The following is a 21,821-nucleotide window of genomic DNA, read 5'->3' as shown; positions in this document are numbered from 1 at the left end:
CAACAAGCTGATTTGTGAGCATAATACACACGAGCATTGTGCAAATAGGGTTACAAAAGCAAGTAAGAGGTGACAAAAAATAAAGAGCAGTGCAAGATATATAAACGAAGGCATACACAGTTAGAAAAAAAAAAGTAATTTGCAGTCCGAGTGATGGATTTAGCAGTTTGTCATCGGCAAAACGTCTGATCTTAGTTTTGCCTCGACTCAAGCCACGATGTGAATGAAAATAAGCCGACACAGTTTCAACAATGTGAAGAAAAGAAAGCGTGTTTTCTCTCCCTCAAAGTCTGGTGCTGGGGTGTACCGACGACAGCTGAGGTGGGGGGAGGGTCGAGAGAGGGTAGAGGTGGTGCAACAGCTCTCCGTACAGTGCCGCCCCGCCCGGGTACCTGTAGAGGTGGTGGGGGCTGGGGGTGGAGGCTAGCAGCTGCCTGTGGAGCATCATGGAGTGGATGGTGAAGGGGGGCATTAGCGGGGACACGGCCGACTGGCTTTTCAGGTACTGCAGGCCCGGGTGCTGCTGGAGCCCATCCTGGGCGCCTGGTGACACCAGCGTGCCGTGTGGATAAATGCCAGCATAGAGGGGCGCGGTGTGGGGCGGGGGGTAGGCGGTCATAGAATGGCCCTCGGGGAGATGATTGTTGAGGTGAATGGCGTGGGCTGGCTCAGCGGGTTTCAGCTCCTCAGGGTCGCTCCGTCGGACTGTGCTGGCCGGGTGAATAGGGGTCACCACTCGCACCTTCCTCTCCGGGGCGTCTTCGCTGTCCGCCTCGGCCAGGCTCCGCTTACTGGGCCGAATGGGACTGTTGAGGGACAGTTCGGCTGAGGTTTTGGGGCTGGGAAACGACTGAGAAGTATCTGGTGAGCTTTGTTTGGGGGTAGAGATTGTCATAGGCGAGACTCTGCACGCCTTAGGATGGGAATCCAAACCGTGATGCATGATGGGATAGGAGAGACTACAGAAAGAGGGCTTGGAAAAGGAGGAAACCCTTTGAGATAGAGGTTTAGAAATAGAAAAGTCTCTGGGCTCGTCTTCAGCCTCTCCGTTCTCTCCTTGCGTCTGAGTCCTGTCACCATAGTGAGATCTGTACACCAACCCTTCCTGCTCCAGACCGGCACAGACAAAGCTTTGGCCGCCCTCGCGCTCCCTGCTGTAGTGCTCTCTCCGCTCTCCGCCAGGAAAGCCAGCCATTCTCTCTTGGCTCAGGCAGCTCTCAGTCTGTCTGTACAAGCTGTGAAGGTGAGGGGATGAGTAGCAGTCCCCCGTATAGCTCCTGCACTGGGTGACTGGACCTTGGAGGATTTTCTCCCCGGCGGTCTCCGCACAGTCCTGGGTTTGGGTTCTGGTAAGGTACGGTTGCCAGGGCACGCTCGCCTGTGGCTGAATATGATGGCCCGTCCGGCTGTAAGAGTCCGACAGCTCCGCCGCAGCGATCCTCTCCGATTGCCCTCCGCCAGTGTGTTGGTGAGCCTTGCTGCTTTGTGCGTGCTGGATCACCGACGGCCTGAATATGGGCGAGACCTCAGGGATGCTGTCGGACGCACCCTGGTACCTTTGTCCCAGCAACTCTTCTTCACTCTTTCTTTTCTCCTTCTCTCGATCACCTCGATGGAGAGAGGACACAGCTGCGGGAGGTGGAGACTGAAGAGAGGAAAAGGAGTAGGGGTTGGACTCGCACACCTGGGACAGGAGCTTCTTTTTAGCCAACGGAGACATGACCCCCTGGTTGGCTTTGCAGTAGATGGCTGTCTGGGTCGACTCCTTCTTAATCGCCCCGTAGTCGTCCTTTTCCGAGTAAGAATCTGTGCTCAAATCTATACACTGTCCATCCACCTGCTTGCACATAGGCAACACTTTCCCCACTCTCCCGCCATGATTCTCAATGCAGTCTTTGACCTTGGAGAAGTGCTCAGGCAGAGCCACATGTCCAGCAGCTTTAGTCTGATCCCAGCGGGGAAGCAGGTAAGAGGTTTTTGGAATGAAATGCCCTTCAGTTTGCTGTTCGCCTGCGAGCTTCGCTTGGAGCGCCTCGCTGATCTGCCTCCATTCTGGTTGGGCGGAAGGCCCCGTGTGGAGGGAGAAACCACCGTGGGGCGGTCTGCAGTCAGATTCTTTGAGGCAGAGCGAGGACGGCTGCTCCACGGCCAACGACTCCTCCTTCTTCAGGGTGACATGCAACTCTTCCTCCTCTATTACAATCGGTTCGTCTTGAAGAGCGGCGTCGATTTTTATGGCTGTGGAAATCTCATGGTCGTCTTCTTTCACCTTTGACTCCTGCATGTGAGAAAGGACAGATTAACACTGCGATATATTATCGCCCTTAATGATCTATCAACTAAAGCAAAAACATTCACGGGAAGGAAGGAGGACAGAAAACTCAATATAAAACAATCACTTCTTTCCAATTTCTGAATATAGGCATGATTGAAAGTCCAATAATGCCTATACAATAGTTTACACTTTAATCTATTGATCTAGGATGTTTTATCTTTGACTTTATTAAAAAATGGCTACATTTTTACCTGTTTTGAGCCAAATGAGCTTTACATTTAGGTTGAACTGTACCTATCATTCTTAAACTGGCTGTAAAATACCAAATAAACTATTTTTATTTGACTATTTTTGGAAATCTTAAGATAAAGGTACCCCCGTTCACAAACTGTGCTTTGAAGAATCTGTATTTAGTGTAGGACGATCCACAATTTAATGACCAAGTCCAAGATTTTTACATTTAGAAAAATAGGCAATCCATGTTAGTGAAGAAGCTACAAAATCAGCAAAGTGGGTTCTATACTAGACTCCAAAAAGCAGGTGTTCAGAGAAAACCTTTTACCCAAATTCTATTTAAGAACATCAGCAGCAATATTTGACACTAAAAGGTTCAAAATATATTGGAAAAAATGTGGGGGGGGAAAAGGAATTTTGTAATGAAGAGTGTTAAGGAACCCTGACACTAACCTGTGTTAGTTCTTGTTTCACCTCTCCCCTATCCTTCTTACTGCCCAGCTTCGGATGGTTGGGGCCTTTCAGTTTCTTGGCCCCTACTACTTTCACTTTGACGCCGGCTCCAGACGCCTTCTCTTGGCTGCCCTCCTGCTTCCTGGGTTTGGCCAACGGGAGGGGCTTGTCCTGTTCGCCTTTGAGGTGCCTCTCGTAAGGAAGGAGGAGCCTGAAAAAGAAAAAAGCAGGAGATATGATAGAAATGTGTCGTCCCACATTTATAGTTAGCGCATTATTATGTGCTCACATGACCAAGTGTTTGATAACGCTGGTTTAAATGCAACAGCTAAGCAAACGCAGTGCAGTGCAAAGCATGCACTTTGCACCCTTCCACATTTCTATGGTCGTACGACCATAGACTTTAATGTATTTTATTATGACTTTATGTGATACACGAACACAAAACAGTGCACAAGTGAAGCGGAAGGAAAATGCAACATATTTTTTTCTCTCCATTCACTCTGATACACCTAAACATAATCCATTTGGGTCACTTAATGTGCCATTGGTAGAGACATACCCTCAAAAACCTGAAGCCTAATTGTAGGATAATGTGTTTTTACAAAGTGTGGATTTGAGGCACACGATGCAAACAGATGCCCTTTTCAGATTTTCATTTGTCCAAAAAAAAAGAAAAGAAAAACAATGCATATTCTTCTTTACACCTAGCAACTCTGAACTACATGTCGGTTATGTAAACAGCTTTGCAAAGCACTGTTCCTATCTGCTGCTGCTAAAATATAGATTTTCAAAGCGCACAATCCCCGCCCTCCCCAAACACGCACGCACACACGCGCATGCACACCCCACCGCACCAAAACAGCTGCAAGCTTGTGGTGCATTATATAGCTTGTTTTAAACCCTCCTTGTTTTAATACCTGGAAAGCATTAACAGTTCTATTGTAATTAAGCTGGGCTACGGGGAAATCCAGACTGGAGCCAGTATATGTGTGCGTGCGTATGCGTGTGTTTCTGTGTGGATGTGAGAGAGAGAGAGAAAGACAGAAAGAGAAGGAGAGAGAATGTGAATAATGAGTTATCCCCTGCTGAGAAAGATCACATTTGGTATTACTTTAACCTCGAAGGAACAGAATGTGAGTGTGGGTGTGTAAAGTTACTGCGGCTGGAAATGAGAAAAGAAGAAAATATCTGCCAGAATTGAAATCAAATGTTTAAAGAAAGCTCGCAGCACTTAATATCTCCTTCAGCATGCGAAAATGATTAGAGACAGAAGCCCTTAAATTAGCTACAGCGATGAAAATATTTTCAGATGGAAGCAATATGCCGGGGTACTTAAGAAACACAAAGGCTTCATATGCTCACGTTTAATCAAATTCATGCTAAATGACAAAGAGCATTATGCAAAGTAAACATTTAACATAATCTAAATGTTGTTATTCCTCTTTTAGATACACCCTAAGTCAAATTTAAATATGTCATGTTGTAACAAATGGGGACATTAGGATCTGGATAACATAACACCCATGTGTAAAACACTGACATGAAAAAGCAGCAAGGGAAACTTTTAGACTTTTATTGCTCCGGGAACAAAATGGAAGCTGGCACCGAACCAGAAATAAGAAACACTGCGGAAGAACAAACTGAGACTTGAAGAGCTACAACGCCATAAAACATCAGTAAGTTGCTATGAAAATCTTTCAAAATCCTCTCTCACGTTTTACAGAATAATCCATGAAAGTCAGACAGGAACAGAACTTTTTCAGTCTCGAGAAAAGACATAAGCCCTTGTCGTGTAACAACAACAGACAGTTGCACTATTCCTTTTAAGGGACATGGCAGTAAAACAAACAATGAATCAAGAACTGCTTCGCCTCCTCTTCAAATGAGGAAGAAGGGAAAAAAAAGAGCCTCAGAGACTTCAAGAGGCTCTGTGGGATTTTTTTTGGTTTTGTTTTTCTTTTTTTTTTCTTCCTCTGAACAAAAGTGCTGGCAGGGAAAGCGGCGAAACTACATTTCGTACAGCTGGTCTGGCACCAGGCCCCAGGCCAAGAAAGGAAATGTACTATTAAATGTGACTTATTGGAGAGACAGAGAGCAAAAAGGTTGTGGAAGAGAAGAGAGGAGGAAAACAGAGAAAAGGGAAACGGGGAGTAAAGGGAGGATAGCGGGTGGATGAAGGCATGTTAATGAGCAACAAAGATTACTGTGACGAAATCCTGGAAAACAGAGAGAAAAAAAACATCTAGTTTTTTTTTAAAACTTACAAGCAGAGAAATTATTCTCACGCTTTCTGGAATTAAGATACTAAAGCACAGAAAATAAACTACGATAAAGTTGTTGTTTTTTATTTTTGGAAAAGTTCATATTGATGACAAGGCAAAACTACCAATCTAACTTGGATGCAGTCAGAGAAATAAAGGAACTGAATGTATAACTGGGTCCATTGTTAGCAATCTGCATTATCTGTGGGAAAGAGATGGCTGCCTTGGCCCGGGTCAACGTTAAGGAATGTCAGTAAGGACGCTTTGTGAGTGGTGGGTGGGTGGAGAAGTGGTATTTTGCTGCCCCAGATAATGTAAGAACTAATCCTGGGGAAATTACCATGACCTTTTAATAATTTCTAATGGAAAATCTATGTTAAACTTAGGCATGAACCAGTCGGTTCATAAAATTGCTCTTAGTCTTGTCTTTCCCAACAAAAGTCTCAAAAGTCATTTCACTATACCATAAGCAACTAAGCATTAAACAACCATCCATATAGACACAAGTTTCAACACAGAACAGGCAATGTGTATAACAACAAAGAAAAACATGTAATCTTTGTAATGATACTCTACTGCATCAATATACTTCATTATATTATAGCATAATATTATTTTGTATTATTTTCTTAAAAGTAAAACTGAACAACTTTCTGTGGTTTCTGTAGACAGATTGTTCCAAAGATTTGGCCCATAAACAGAAATACAACGTTTCAATTATTTAATTAAAATTTTTTTTTTTGTTATTTCTGATCCTCTCAAATTATAAATGCTCTCTCTTTTAATAAAGATTTTTTCTCAAATATGCTGATAATATACTGTTATGTATTTTGAACATAACTTGCACAATATAATAGTCCACCAGGTTGTGAAATGTTATTAAATTTCATTAATAAAGAATAAAATAAAATAGAAAAACAATCAAGGAAGTGCGACACTTAATCATTAGTAACCTAAACTCATATATATGTGTGTGTGTGTGTGTGAGAAAATGTGTGTTTGTGAATGGATTTATTAATTCAGTACATATTTAATAATCTATTTATTTAATCAATTGCCCCCTGCTCCATCTTTCTGCTTTTATTTGACAAAAGGAAGCAACAAAAAACAAAGTAACACGAACCATTAAGCCTTAATTCAGCCCTCAGTGTGACAGATTGGAGTACTTTCAAGCCTTCCACATATAACCAAGTCATGATTGTGCAACATGATATAATAAGTGCTTGTGATACAAGACCACTGTGAGTAGCAATTTCCTCCAAGGCAGAGCTTGGCAGCCAGTGAACAAGCAGAGAGAGCCAGGTGCAGTTAATGATTCGAGCCACTTGGGGGCGTTCTGCACCCTGATGGATTCCAGGAAAGAATTCATCAGAGCGGGAGGGGCAACTATTTTTATGAGGTCAATAAATGCTTAACTTTGCCTCCTGCCAATTTATTACCTGGTTGTTTTTTAAGCAGCTTCTTTTCTTTCTCTCCCCATGTTAATCACAAGCAAATAAAATATGCAGCAACAAGCTTAAAATAAAGTAAGATTTATTTTAAGCTCAGCTTATGCAATGAAGCTAAAAAGAAGTTGTTGTTTCTTTTTAATATGTAATGCATCCAGACAAGCACTAACGTCCAGACAATAACTAACTGTGTAATTCTTTAAAGCACAACCCTCAGCAAAGGAGATCAGCGTCATTGACAATAATGAATTACAAACACACCCACATGGCACCTCCCCTCTGTATAAAAAGACAACTTGGCAAAAACAAGGTGACTTTACCAGCAATGTGCTGCTCTCATCTGAGTTTTGTGTTACAGGAACAAGCTGTGCGCTAAAACCCAAGAAAAACCCAAGTCACCAAATAAATGGAAAACGCCTGCGGGCTGTTCCATTTCAACAGTTTCCCCTCCCATCCAAGCTGAAATTAATTTTAGTCGGTGTTGTGTTAAGATCACAGGAGTTACTTCATGCATTAAAAAAAAAAAAAGAATAGAAAAGGGGGTAAAGAAACTATTTAAAGAGATGCTGGACGAGATCCCGGGGCTGTAAGAAAGACTCGGAGGAGAGAAAATAACTTACGTTTTTACGAGTCTGCGAGGACGCAAGGGTTTTTAGAAAAAGTCACATTCTGGTTAAACATGAAAGTTAAAAAAAAGAAAGAAAACAAACTGTTTCAGAGAAAGAGCAGAGGGATAAACAGACATTGTTTCTGCTCCCTCTGCTCTGGATTCATGCCTAGGAGCTCCTCTTTTGTCTCAGAGCCAAACCACTCGAGGTGACCCTCATTCATGCAGTTAAAACAGGAGGGCAGCCCAGGAATGTATGAAAACTTAAGTCCTTTGTCAAGTCTGAAAATACCAGATTTAAAATGACCTCTACTGTTCCCCTGGGGTTTGCTCTCATTAGCTGCGGCTGCGGCAGTATGCAGTAAATGTTCGCCCTGGCAGGTGTGAGCCCCGAGCACCAACTGTGTAAAATAAATGTCCACTGTTCTGCATAAAGGAGCACTTTCCGTAATTCAACTATTAAAGCCCAATAATGTACAGAACCTGTCTCCTTTTGCTCTTTAAAGTGGACTTGAGCGTTATCTGGAATGCTGTAAATTTAACTTGCCGCAACTGAACTAGTTTTTTTAATCTCAGCGGACTTCCCATGCAGATTGCCAGTGGTATAATTTGTCATTTCTCATTGCCACCAGGGACCAAAAAATCAAAACAGACTATTAGATTTAATTCCACTGAAAGCTCATTGAAGCATTTTTCATGAAAAAACATCCACGTCTCGGGGGCTAAAATAAGTTTTCTGTTACTTTGAGCAGCTCCACACATTTCTTACGTGAGTTGCCTGCACAAATACTTAAGTTTGCCGAGGATTATGGTGGATATTTCTACAGTGATCGAGCTTCAGATATGGAACCTGAAAAACCGTAGACTGGGTGGACGGATGGATGAAATCTGGAAATAGAAACACTTCTAAACATCTGGAAAATACTTCTATCAAATTCCACAGTTCCCATACTAAACAATAAGTAGCCCTTTTGTTGCATTCCCGCCCAAAGCTGAAGTCCGGGTTCGCATCCAGTGAAAAGTCACAGAGATACAAAGAACTTGGCCAGGCGTTTGATCCAGACATGTTGAGACATTGTTTTTCGGTGTTAAGGAATGCCGACAGCCACACAATAACCTTCTTCTGTTCTCAACCTTTCCCTCACCTTCCGTTTTTGCACGACTTTTACTCTTTGTTATTGACACGCTTTTGCTTGTTTAATAAAAATCCATCGCTGTTGCCGCTTGCCTTCTCCTGCTTGTAATGCAGAGGACATGAAAGCGACACTCTCACAACACTGCAATCCAACTATCGCCCTCTGCTTTTACCAGAATAATTGAAATCTGCGTTGGAGCTGCTGCATAAAAAAAGAAAAAAAAAAAGAAAAGGCGAGCCAAAGTGTAATGGAGCATATTTGATGTATCTGCAATACAGTGAGGGCAATGCAGAGGGACGCTAAGGAGAACAGAAACAAACTACAGTGTCTTTCTGTTACAAATGTTCTAGGACTGACTCAAGGTTCCCTAACAATGTATTTTTATATGTGGAGAGCAGCTTTAGTGAATGCGGAGGAACATCGATAGCAAGAGGAATGAATAAAGGCTGAATCAATAAAACATCTAGTCGACTAAAATTGGAACAAGCGTGCATCTGTCTCGAAAAGAAACACATATCTGCATGATCTGAGGCGGGGAATATTTCACAAGCTGCGGTCCCGTACGTACAGTACATCTGGCGAGTGTCTCATGCTTTTAAGACAAAATGAGTTAATCCTAAAAACCCCTCTCATCTGCTCACTCTGCTGTTGCTCAAAACCTCTGAGTTTTTAAATAGCAAATTATTCTAAATTGCTTCTCAGTTGCCATGGATACCCCCCTCACCACCGCCGCCGCCTCCATCCCCACCCTGATGCCAACCCCGTTGTGCAATTACATTAGAGTGCCAAGGCATGGTGAGGTATTAAAAATCCGCAACTGGCAGAAAGGAACAGAGATATTGGAATGTGATGTTTCTGTAACAAGAGATCACGTAGGAAACCAGGAAGATTAAATATGTAGGAGCTTTTAAAAGGCGCTGACCTGTATAATGAAAGAAACAGCATGAAGTGCAAGGCAGCGAGTGGGGAGAGAGATAGAGAGAGAGAGGGAGAGAGCGAGGGGGGAGAGGCACTGAGAAAATGGCACAGCACAGAAGCAAAAGGCAGTCTATTTCAAGGTTATTGATGCCATCTTTTTCATGACCTCATTTTTAATTCAGAGCGCCGGGCCCTGACAGCTAATCTCGGGAAACAGTTTAAATAAATATCATTAAAGCTTCCCCGTAGCTGCAGTAGCAGACCTTGGCTTGGACATTTCTACATTGATTTTTTTTTTCTTTCTTCTTTTTTTCTCCCTCCCTCCTGTGTACTAATGAACGGCACACTGCGACTAAACAACGGTAACTTTGAAAATGACAATTAACTGAGGTTATCGCCTGCTCAATTCCAGCGATGCAACTCAATTTCTACTGGTGATTACTGGCTGCTCCTGGACGGCATAAATATAGTGATTATGCCCTTGGCTCCATCTTTCACAATAACATCTCCTAGGAAACCATTTCATGTGATTTTACCATTAGGGTTGTAAAGGGATAATGTGTGTAATTTTAAATGGGAGCTGAATGCTTGTGGATATTCGCAGTCTTTAACCCAAATAATACCAAGTCAGCCAAGAATATCCACTTAATTGAAGGCAATTACATCCTAAAATATTGTTTCTCTTTCCTCTCCTAGTAGCTAGAGAATTTTATTTCCTGCTCAACCCTGTGCTGAACTGCTAACAAGTCAAAGATGGTGCTCTAAAGTGGCACTAACAATTCACACAGGCTCATGAGAACATGACATAAACAACATAAAAACATGGATCCTTCCTGCCATGTATCAGTGATTTAGGCTGGTGCTGATATCATGGTGTGCGTGTGTGGGGGCGGGGGGAACTTTCAGAGTATCCCTTCTATAAGGCAAGATAAGTAGACAAATGTTTAAAGTTGTTCACCTTTAGGTTCTCTATTTAATTTCTTAAGAACGTTGTGCAAAGCGTCTGCTTGTGCATGGTAGGCTTTATAGCAACCTTCAGTTAGCATGTTCTTTTGTCCTTACGAGCTAAAGTTAGCACACAATTTGTAGCCTCAGATTCAGTTACTTATTAAGCTGGTTTAATGTACAGCTCTATTAGGAGCATTGACTCAACTAGTAGGCTGACATCAATGTTTTGGTTCATGTTTTTGGTTCAAGAGACTTGTGAACTCTTTTTGGTGGACCCAGGAGAGCATTTTCAGATGAATGCTAATGGCCTTTGCTTTTTGTTTGAAAATTTTGTTTCAAAATGTCTAAAGAAGAACAAAAAAGTATATTTACTAAAGATAACTTATTGCTGTTTTTTTTTTTTTTTGCCTCTAGGAGCCATAACAACCAATAGATTATACTGTTTGTAACTGTTATTTCCTGTGGATTTGCTAAGTATAAACAGTGTGAATCTGCTGGGTTTTGCTGTAATTTACTCATGCTAATAACACTCATCTGCTCCTTTTATATAAATACAAGTTAGTCATTAAGAGCCCAGCTACCTAAAAGTTTCCAAAAGAAAGGGAACACTGGAAATGTTTTGTTTAAATGACTGGAAATGAGAGGACAGTTGACATCAAGCCATTTTGTGTCCATTACACAAACAGAGATTTACATCCTTTAAGCAAAACACACAAACTCTGAAACTCTCAATTATCATTCAAGCACTCTTTCAAGGAAAATAACAGAAGTACACCCATCATATAATAGTAGTTTTGTGTGTGGGCTTTGGTTTTATTGTTGTTATGGGTGAATCGATCATGTTATTATTATTATTATTTTTTTTTACAGTTTCTTATTATTTGTTTCTCACATTCTTTAGAGATATTATCGGTGTTACTGACAAACTTACTCATGGAGAAGCGGTTGTGGTATGAGAGACGTTCTGCTGGGAAATTATGATTCATGCAACTGGCATCCTGAACACGGTGCACAGTCTGTTCAGCTCAAATCTTTAACAATACTTTAGATTAAAAGGCTGGGTTTTTGTTGTTACAAATATAATCTAATTTGTAGTGGTGGGATTCGACTGAAATTTTTAAATCAAGTTCATTGGAAGTCTGTAATTAATTTTTTGGAAATAAGCAAGAAAAGTTGATGGTCTTGTTTTCTATTTAAAAACCGTTTTTGGTGCTAACTTATTAAATAAATAGACATATGAGCTCAACAAGAAATATTTGACCATTTTTAATCTGTTATTTAGGTCATTCAACTGTCAGATTTGTGCAAAGTGCTAACCAATTCAAGTTTTTCAGAAATGCCAGTTGCTGTTTGCAGACGGTGCTTGTGTGTCAGATTTATGGCTGTACCAGAAACATAATCTAAAGGTTCCGGTCTCAGGAATAAAAAAAAACAAAAAAAACCCCAACAACATTCTTTATGCTTTAAAATCTTAATTATTCAAAATTAATGTGTTCATAATAGTAGCTATTAAATAAACTGAAACAAGGATGACATTTATTCAGACTAAAGAGTTTCAGGTGCATTTTCTGCATTGCTTTCAGAGTTTTCTTGTAGACCTTCTGAAGTTTTGTCCACTTTCAGACTCAGCAGTTTTAGTTTTGTTTGCTCTAACTCTATGAGAAATGTTCAGATCTAAATCACACTTAGAAATCAAAGTATCAATAACTCATGTAGCCTTAATGTTAAATTCATGGCTGTTGCTCACTAGGAACATCTTCCTCTCCACAACGGTTTGTAGATGAAGTAAATTATCATGTGGTCGATACCTTAAAAGTTGCTTCACTTGATATGATTCATCATAATAAATATAGATGACACGGATGAAGTTCAAATACGAAGACTTCTGGAAGATTATCAGACATCATCAGACATATAGTACACACCGGTGGTGTGTGGCTCTGCTTGAGTCCTCCTACAGTCGTCACAGTTTATTCGACACTGTGCTTAAAACCTAAGAGTCGCTCCAGTTTGTGTATTGTAAACTCTTGCTTGTGAATGATATTTCTGTAGCACATTGAATAATGATTAAAGGTGGAAACAAAGACACCTCTGGGGAGCAAACATACTTGAGCGAGCCTCTAAACAGCCTCATTCATCATGCAGAGAGAATGGTCGTGTTTGCTGAGCTAATACATTGAAGCTAATTGCCCACCGAGCAACCCAAACACAAAGCCTCAGCTAAAACTATTCCCCCAAATGGAAACTTGCTGGGCTTCAGCTGATCTCGCCCGCCCCTCCTTCCTGGTACACCTTCCTCTCTGTGTCAGCCCGATATTCACTGCAGTGCGTGGATATTATAGCTTTGTATTGATTCAGCATTATTTTTCCTCTCAGCTGCTTCACGGTGGCTGGAGAGGGAAAGGCCAGCGCAGCAGCAGTCACACCTCAGCACCTCCCATGTGAATTTGTTTCTTTTTTCTGCATTTCCAACAACTCCTCTTTACATCTTTCAGCCTGATGATCAAACGCGGCTTTTCCAACCCATGCGCTAGGAGTGATTTATAGACTGTACATAAACAGCATGAACCCTGGCTTTTGTCGAAATCTTTTGGACAAAAGAACATTTAGGCTCACATTGCTAAATAAAACATACAGCAAACTGAACAACGTGCAGTATAGTGCAAATTTCTGAGAAAAGCCACTCCAGCTACTGTTGCCTGAGCTTGCAAAATCGCTTACAGCACGCAATCTTGACATAATCTGGAACTGCCTCTCGCTCTCACATGGCACTGCTGGCATCTTCACTGTATTACTGACAGGTGTGTGTGTGTGAATAAGTGTGTGTGAGGGCTGGCTGTTCGGGTGCTTGAACCTGCAACAGCGGCATTGATGGGGGGGCCGGCCGCTGGGAGGAACGTCCCGCTCCTCTCCTCGAGCAACCGGTTATCTCTTGCAGTAGAAGATGGTGTTTGGCATTTGTTTAACCTTGGGAAAGTGGCGATGTTGTGTTGTTAACTTTCTGCGTGGGTGGGCGTGTGCGTGTGCAGCATAATACCCGTGCAGCTCCCTCAGGAGCGCATCCATATGCTTACTTTGGTTTGGTAATACCATCTGAGTGATTAAAATGTGGAGGTTCAAAATGCTGCAGTATCTGACTGGATGATTAAACGAATACATTACAGCTCTGTTTTCAGCTCGCAGCTTTTCCGTGCTTGGAGTGCGCGTTTCACTGAAAGCAAAGCTACTGTATGTTTATCCATGTAGGTCACTTAATAATTCAAAACACTGCTGTTATTTAGAGACGCTTAATCCTCTTTGGTCGGCTTGTGGATCAAAATCACACAAAATTACTGCGTATTCTTTTCTATAGGGGAACAAAACGGATCAATTAATTTCAAGACAACAGCTGAATCTCCTCCTCGGTTTTAATATTAGAGCTTAATGAAGAAACACATTCCTTGCTAAATGAATGTAGCTTTCGTCTTTTCAAATTTAGGCACAGCGTAGGGTTTAGTACTTAACCCAAGGTTAATTTTTCTACAAACAACCTGAAGGACAGCCAGTCGACCTCCTGAACCCATAAATAATAACGCATTTAGAACTGCATGCATTATCAGCTCTCTGACACATTTGAAGCGCTGCTCTTCATGGTTTTGGGAGCATTGACTTCCCTTGAACAAAATCAATAGTTGTCTTGTGGTGTTGAATAAAGCTCTGTGAAATCATCCTGGAAGCAAACTGAAAGAGAGTTCACTGCCCTTAAGGAAACGCAAACTGTGCAGTGTGGGCACGTGTGGCAACAACAACATCTTGTTTTTCTTCTCAAATTAAGTGGAGAACATGCCATCACACGGGGGTTATTTGTACTTGAGATATGCACGGTGAACAAAATACAGATCGGTTTCAGTTCTTCAGCTTAAAATGTGAAGAGGAACGACTTTTAAGATTGTAAATTTATGGAGTGAGTTTGATCTTTTTGTGTTGCAGGTTTCCAAAGTGGATTTTTCAGATGGGTGTGGGACGATCATAAATGGGTTTTGGCTTCGGGATATTTCTCTGTTGTGGTTTATTTGGTTTAACATAGCAAACCGGTTAAATGAAGTGAAATAATATTATTCTTTTGTCTGCTGGTATCTGAGATTACGATGTGGGAAAGCCTTAAAACAAATAATCTTTTACAGCAGCGACTAAATTTCAGTGCCGAAAAATCCAAACATTATCTCAGTTAAAGCGTACAGAGAGGGGAATCTTTGATTAGTCCTCATCGCACAATTTCTCTCCAGAGTCCTCACTCCTTCCTTATGTTTCCTTCCCTTCATCTTAACCCCAAGTTTCCAACAGGATCCAGGTCTGAGAACTGAGATGATTGTGGAGAAAGGCTGACTTTGTGTCTGGTGAACCATCTAAGCCGTACAAATAAACTAGATGTTACAATCCAGACAATTAAATTAAATAGTTTGATAAAGGGTGAAGGCTCAAGCCTACTCTGCCAAGAAATGTTAATCTGCGTGTCTTGTAGTATAAACAACATATTCGGAATAGGGTGCTGTCAAACCAAAAACTAACACAACAATCCAAACAAAATGGTTACTAGTCAGGCATCAGTTCAGATTCTGTCAAATCTTTCCTTGTACACATTGAAAATGTATAAGTAAATCGCAATGTTCGACAATCTTTACATTGACTTATAAATTAGAACAGTGTCCAAGCAAAAGACCCAACTGAGATTCATTCTCAGTGTTGGCACCAAATATTTAAAATATTTCAGAATCCATTAGTGCCATGCAGTTTACCAGACTGCCAAGAACTTCTGGAGTCAGGCCCAAAGCATCACAGATCCCCTGCTGTACATAACAGTGGAGATTACAGGGTTTTGTTTCCTTCACATATTCATCCCGAAAATGTTTTTTTTATTATTATTCTGGCATGCTCAAATAACCAGATGATATGTAGCCTCTAATGGTTGTTATGGAGAGTCCAAGATGCCACTCTGTTCTGCAGTTCTCTAAAGGAGAGCTTTGGAGATATTTTTGCTTCTCTTACCATCCTAATCACTGTGCATGGTGGCAAGATAAATACAGGAACTCATCCAGCCTTGTGACCAGTAGCTAAAAGAAAGAGATGGCCTCTGTTTTGCAATATATTTATACACCAGGGAAAGCACAGATTACGAATTTAATGTCCCTAAACACAGATTAACAGATAAAAAAAAGTGGCGAATAAATTATTAAAATACTTGAACTGCACTTATTTGAAAGGGGTTGTTAGACGATGATTTTGCAATGACATGTTTACCGGAGGTGCCAACAAGTGTGGAAAGTGTTGTAACTCCATGACTACCTTTCGTAGTGTCGCCGCGTACACGTGGCGGCGCTTGTGCTGCTGGGGTTTCCGCCTAACTCGTCGTATACGTGCTTCCACTGCCTGCGCACCGTGATCTGGAGGAAGAGACGAGAGGAAGAAAAAAAAAAGAGACATCAGCAGGCGAAGAATTTCACAAGTCTTAAACAAAAATATTTAGGGAAACCTCCCCCCCCCCCCAAAAAAAAAAAAAACACGAATGGTTGGCATCATTTCAAGATCTTGGGGAGCTACCGAGCCACATTGTTCCAGTTATTAAATACTCAACACTCACAATAAGCCCAGTTAACAACCTGCTGTCAGTTGTTCTTGCTATAATCCCCTATCCCGCAACAGATGGGAATAACGGGCGGGCTCCGTCATAAAACACCAAAACCCAAGCTGCCACTGAGCTAACAAAGCCTCAACATGAAACAAGAAATAATCAGAGGCAGATATGATGGTATTAAAAGGATATGAGCGCAGATTATATGAGCTGTATCCTCTTTAGGGCCTGCTCTGGCTATCTGTTTGGACAGCAGCGTACAGCCAACTAATGAAGAAACGAGCGTGAGCAACACATTTGACGAGCGAACATCAAACAGGTCGCACATGAGCAGTGGCTGAACAAACAGCGGGCAATCCTGCCAAGTTAACTGCCTCATTCAACCTTATTTCGGGCCCGCTTGGTTTCTCCCTGCAACACGTGCACACTGGCGAGCTGCGTGCGCGCTTCTCTCCACTTGATCTCCAACGTGGGAAAAAATGAGCGATTTATCCAATTTCCTTCTGCTCTGTGCAGAACAGACGAACATGTGTTTTCCACACCGAGGGGGTTTTGAAACAACAGCACCATTTCGGCTAAAAGTGGCTCTGAGCAATACTTTCTTCTCGGGGAAAAATAGCAACTGACCTCACTTGGGGGGAAAAGAAGGGCAGAGAGAGAGAGAGAGAGAGAGAAAAGTGGAGGAGAAGACGGAGGGAAGGTGGAGGGGGGGAGGGACAGGTAAGGGACGGCATCAGAGGGAGAGATGTGTCAGAAACAGAACAAAAGAGGGCAAATATCTCAGGCAGGGAAACAGAATGAGAGGAGGAAAACTGGGAGGAGAGGGTAATATGTCGCCACATATGTGAATACTTACCAACTCATATCCTCCAAGTTTCTGAGCAGCTTGAAACATAGTCCAAAGGTTGACTGTGGGAGACAGAAGACAAACAAGGCAGTTAGAAACTCTGGGAAAGCTGAAACAAATGACATCATATACAGTCATTACACCAGAGGGAAGGAAACGACTTTTATGATCCCCGTAGTCAAGAAAAAAGCTATAAAAACACAATGTAAAATCACATCATTACAAATTTGAGCCTTTAATAATTGTCAGCGATTATATCCTCGGCCAGGACGTTTTGTTTTTTAACAGAGGGACAGACAGAGATAACAGGAGAACGCAGGCCTGGCCTGGCCATCAAGACACACAGAGGTTTTAAGCAATGGTGGTCAAAAACTGCTAAAGCTTTCCATCATCTCATTATTGTCATTCAAAGTTCTTTTTTAAAAAGCCAATAAGAGCGCTGAAAGTTTTCTGTGAACTTCTGGAAAGCTGGCTGACAAATCTGTATGGAAAACAAAGCTTTGTAATAATTTGTGATAAAAATTCATATTGTTTTTTTTTTTTGTAGAACGGGTGTGCTAAACTCATTCATGTCAAGTCACAAACGTCCTTAAAGGGCCGGTTGTGGCAGAATGTATTGATGAAACGGTTAAAACGTAAATAAACATGTCTCTGGATTTGATGAGTACTTCTTAAAGTTAAATGATATTAAGGAACTTTTGTCAGTAATGGTATTTGGCAGTGGACAGATAAAAACTGCTTTGATTTGATTGATAAAATATTTAAGAGCACAGCTTTGATGTTGAAGGTTGTATTTTTGTAGCCCTACTATGGAGACTAGAGGAGCACATAAAATGTTATGGTAGGCCGGATGTGGTGCAGAAAAAAAGAGCACGGTAATGGCAGAGTTATTTGGGAAACACTGCAGTGCGTAGCAGCATGCTCAGTAGCCTATATTTTTGCAAAATAGCAACAAAAACAGGCATGCAGACTTTTAGAACTGAATTTTTCATAATGACTTACTCAACACCTTATATTTAACTTTCTTAATAATGGAACCAAACTAAATACAACTTTGTCAATTTCAGTGTAGACAGTGACATTTAACGTTGTGTCTCCGGTATCTATACACGCTGCCATGGTGACGGAGCTAAAAGTGGATGAGGCAACAAGAGCGTTTTGATTTTATTTCCCCCAAACATGCATGAAGCCATTTTGAGAAGCAGCAAGTCTAGAGTGATGGTAAGGCAATAAAAGTAGGAGATAGTAGAAGCAATCAACAAATCAAACATCTCTGCTGAGACTTTGATTGACTGATATTTGTGGGAGTTCTTTGTTTTAATGTATGGAGTGGGAGGGCGTGGTCTGATCACCAGTCTATTGGTTGTTGTGTCTATAAGTTACCTTATTTCTGCTGAAGGAGTATAAAAGAATGTTCTTTATTTTGCTAAAATAAAGAACATGTCTCATCCTGACAAAGACATTTTTTAGCTGCAGCCTGCAGGTGGGAACGAAAAGCCATTAAAAGCATCAAAGGCTTTGCAAAATGCTCAAACTTCTGTTTGAACTAATGCAAATTAATTTGCATCGATTTTTCCCACCAAACAAACCCTGACAAGCCACATTATAAATACATGTCTTGTGTAATATTTCTGCCTAAAAATAGCTCACAGAGTCTTCAAATGGCTTTCTCCCTCTCCCTCTCTTTTTAAAGGAAATACTTCCCACGAACAAAGAAGCACAAGTTCATTGAGGGACGTTTTGTGGCAATGACATTTGTATTTGCTTTCTGTAACATCATTGTTTAACATTTTTATATGAAGGCCTATAAATAAGAAAAGGGAGGCTTCGCCCAGGGAAAAATCCATCAAAATTCAATCTGTGCGTACACAAAGCCTTGCATTTGTCAAAATGACATTTTCCTATCTCCGCATTTGACAGCATTGATTTTTTTCTCTCTTTCCCTCCTCTCTGCGACCGTTGTCAATGCTCGGGTGGAATAACAAAGGGAGCCGGGTAGGTTTTTCTGTTTGAACTGAGCACGCTGGCGCATTGTACTCTCCGACTGTGGAAACAGAAAGATGGTCTATTTAACTCGCTTGTTACGCATCGACTGTAATTACCGCAGCCGCACACAGGACTGGGAGGGGACGGGAGCACAAAGGCAATGAGGGAACATGCCTTTTCTTAGATGTCTTGTCATTAGTAATTTCTTTTCTTAATTCCCCTCTGTTTGGCAGGGGCAATTATCACTGAGATAAGGATGACAAAACAGGAACACAATGCAGCCTCGGTGACACACCGATGGCACGGCAATTAGACAGCAAGGCTGAAAGAGGGAGACAAATTGGAACTGATGTTCACAATCACATGCAGATGTCTAAGACCAGGAAACACACATGCAGACATACACACTAACTGGTTAATGTCGTAAAATACACACAACTGCTTTTTGTGTAAGCGCTCCAGTTCACAGTGTCTTGTTACCTTTCACCACTTCATCTGCACACATGTGGCCTTAAGGCAGCAGCTGCTCAGCAAAACACAATGAGCGACAATAACAAAGGCAGAATGACTTAGAAATTGAACTGCAGCCACTGTTGTCACATTTATATCAGGTTGTTGGAAACGACTGCACTGGGGTTTCGCAGAATCAACTATTGCTTTGGAAATTAATTTTAAAGCAGAAACGGACAGGCGATTTCCCAGTTAGGCATGAGTCGCTTACTGATATCAAGGAGCGGCAAGGATTAAGCTTAAATTTTCTATCTTGTGGTTTTAAGATCTTGTTAAAGAGATGCCAGAGGAGGTGCTGAAGTGACAGCAGATTTTTCAGTTCGGTGGAGCATGGAGTAATGTTGAGTTCCCCCTTCCCAACCTGTTGCTGCACACCGTCGACTGCTTCAGAGATTTCTGTCTTTTCTGGAAATATTTCTAATTGCGAAAACAGAAAACAGTTGGCAAGCTCCAACCATTATGTCTCCTCTTAACCAGCTAATATCAGCTTGTTATACTCTCCTAACGATAAAGAGCACAACGGCAAAATAGGCATAACATCCTCCATGTTGCCAGGAAAATAATTCAGACTATTTAAAAAAAGGGTAAAGATGGTATGTTTGTCTTGAGTCAGTAAAGATTACTCGATTCAATAATCTGCTAAATCTTTCACGCAAAACCCCAAATACAAGTCAGACATCCCAAAATGATTCACATCCCTGGCACATTCAGATTTAAATAAATCTTAAGTAATATTTCAAATTTACCAACATGTTTCTTCTGACTTGAAATAAAAACTGATATTTTTGTCCAGCCAGAATCCTGAATTTAATCGGATTGAAAATTTGTATCTTGTGACAAAAGGGGAAAAATAGGAAAAAAAATTGTGAAAACATGCAAAAGGTTGGTCAGCACTTATAAGGCGGCTGCTGTTTATGTCAATAAAAATGTTTATAGAATATTGAGTAGGTTATAAATAAATAGAAAATTTATAACCATTACGTCGTTGTTACTTTTGTTTCTCTGTAAAGAGAGTCAGAACATAAAGGCATAATGTTCTGTCCAATAAGTCAATGTCCTTTCTACATATATCCAACTTGTTTTATTACTAACATAACAATAAATAAATGTGGGAGATAAAATTAAATCTGCAATAATCAGTTTGTTGTAATATTTTAGCTGCAATAATTGTTGCTTTCTCGCTTTTGTTTGAAGCTATTTTAGTAGTGCCATGATGTTGTGAAGCTGTAGTAATTGTTATTCAAGGTTACATTGGGAAGCCGTGGCTATCGTTGTTTCATCATGGAGCTTTCCTGTTCAGCACTTGCATGTTGAATCTAAAAAGCTGCAGTGCAAAACATTTTTACTTTTTCTCCCCATCTTTTTTTTCTGCCAACTGGCAAGAAAACAGCATTTTAATCTCCAGGAGAGAGAAATAATTAGCTGCAGCTGAAAGAGCTGATAATAGAGCTGTTGTTTACTGCCACTTTCAAGAGAAAAATGTAAATGAAAAAACAAACTCTAGCCTGTATCCTCTTCTGTTGCTTCTAAGCAACTCTACTCGAGGATGTGTAATGCATACAAACCCAGAAGTGAAATATAAATTTAGTATGAGAGTGAGGCGAGGGAAAACAGGCAGGCGTGGTGTCGAGACAACAGTATTCGTATTACAAGGTTTTACAATAAGTTACAAGCCATTTGTGGTGAACGTAGATTGAAGTGAATTATGCTGGGAACTGCAGGAATAAGACTGTAGCTTTTACTCCGGCTTCAGATTTAAATGGATACAAGAGTAATTCTGGTAGAATCATTTAACCATCTGTTGCTTTGTTAAACTCCAAGAAAACTTCAGAAAAAATACTATTGCTCCAAAGCGACTAAAATAGGAGAATTTCAGTTTCCATTACATCAAAGAGACCCCTTTGATCCCTTACTGGATTTGTTGAAAGAAAAAATATGAAACTGGCAGCTGATTATATCTGAGAGTTTGCATTAATTGTGACGTGGCCCCCCACCCCACCCCCAACCCCTTACATGTGCCGATGTGTGCTCGCTGCCAAGGACGAAGTTTAAACAGCATGATTTTACCATTTAATGAGGGCTCTTGCTTATGATGTGTCTACTTTTGAGATTCAAAGCATGTGCTGTATGTAAAACAGTTGGCGAGCGGCCCTCGACTTTATTCCGAGCTCAAACAGAGAAATGCCAGCTGAAAGTAAAGAGTGTGTAATTCTCCGACGTCTTCATCTCTCCATCTCCTCTGAAACAGCCACGACCTATTTAAGCTACAACATGTTGGCAGCTACGATGACAGGACTGTCAAAATACTGTGGTGGTGTTAGCTAAGACCAACATGTAATAGTTTAGAGTAATGAATGATGCAACGCTGCAGTGATAAAACAATTTGATATACAGTTGAATCTATAACAATTTGCATGTAATTTAATATATATGTCTGAGAAAACATTAAGTCAACATTCAAAAACAGTAATTGACATTTAAAAATATACTCAAACAAGATGGCATGCAAATTGTTGCCATAACAACCACTCCTACAATCCTCTTGTTATTGACAACTCCCACAGAGTCAGAAAGATCCAAGGAAGCT

At 41.0% G+C, this 21,821-nt stretch overlaps 1 protein-coding gene across 1 annotated transcript in view; it reads right to left on the bottom strand.

The window, feature by feature from the left end:
• Positions 1–200: 200 nt before the first annotated feature.
• The window catches only part of arid5b (AT-rich interaction domain 5B), a 103,130-nt gene continuing 81,509 nt past the window's right edge, over positions 201–21,821 (bottom strand). Inside the window, exons 7-10 of the mRNA XM_032552693.1 lie at positions 16,748–16,800; positions 15,606–15,703; positions 2,963–3,173; positions 201–2,278 (exon numbers count right to left, since the gene is read on the bottom strand). Of these exons, the coding sequence (XP_032408584.1) occupies positions 284–2,278; positions 2,963–3,173; positions 15,606–15,703; positions 16,748–16,800 (2,357 nt within the window). The 3' untranslated portion in view covers positions 201–283. The remainder of the gene's footprint in view (positions 2,279–2,962; positions 3,174–15,605; positions 15,704–16,747; positions 16,801–21,821) is intronic.

This window comes from Xiphophorus hellerii, chromosome 22 (assembly GCF_003331165.1).
Source record: "Xiphophorus hellerii strain 12219 chromosome 22, Xiphophorus_hellerii-4.1, whole genome shotgun sequence".
Classification (NCBI taxonomy): Eukaryota; Metazoa; Chordata; class Actinopteri; order Cyprinodontiformes; family Poeciliidae; genus Xiphophorus; species Xiphophorus hellerii.
This window is presented reverse-complemented; position numbering and strand designations above follow the sequence as displayed.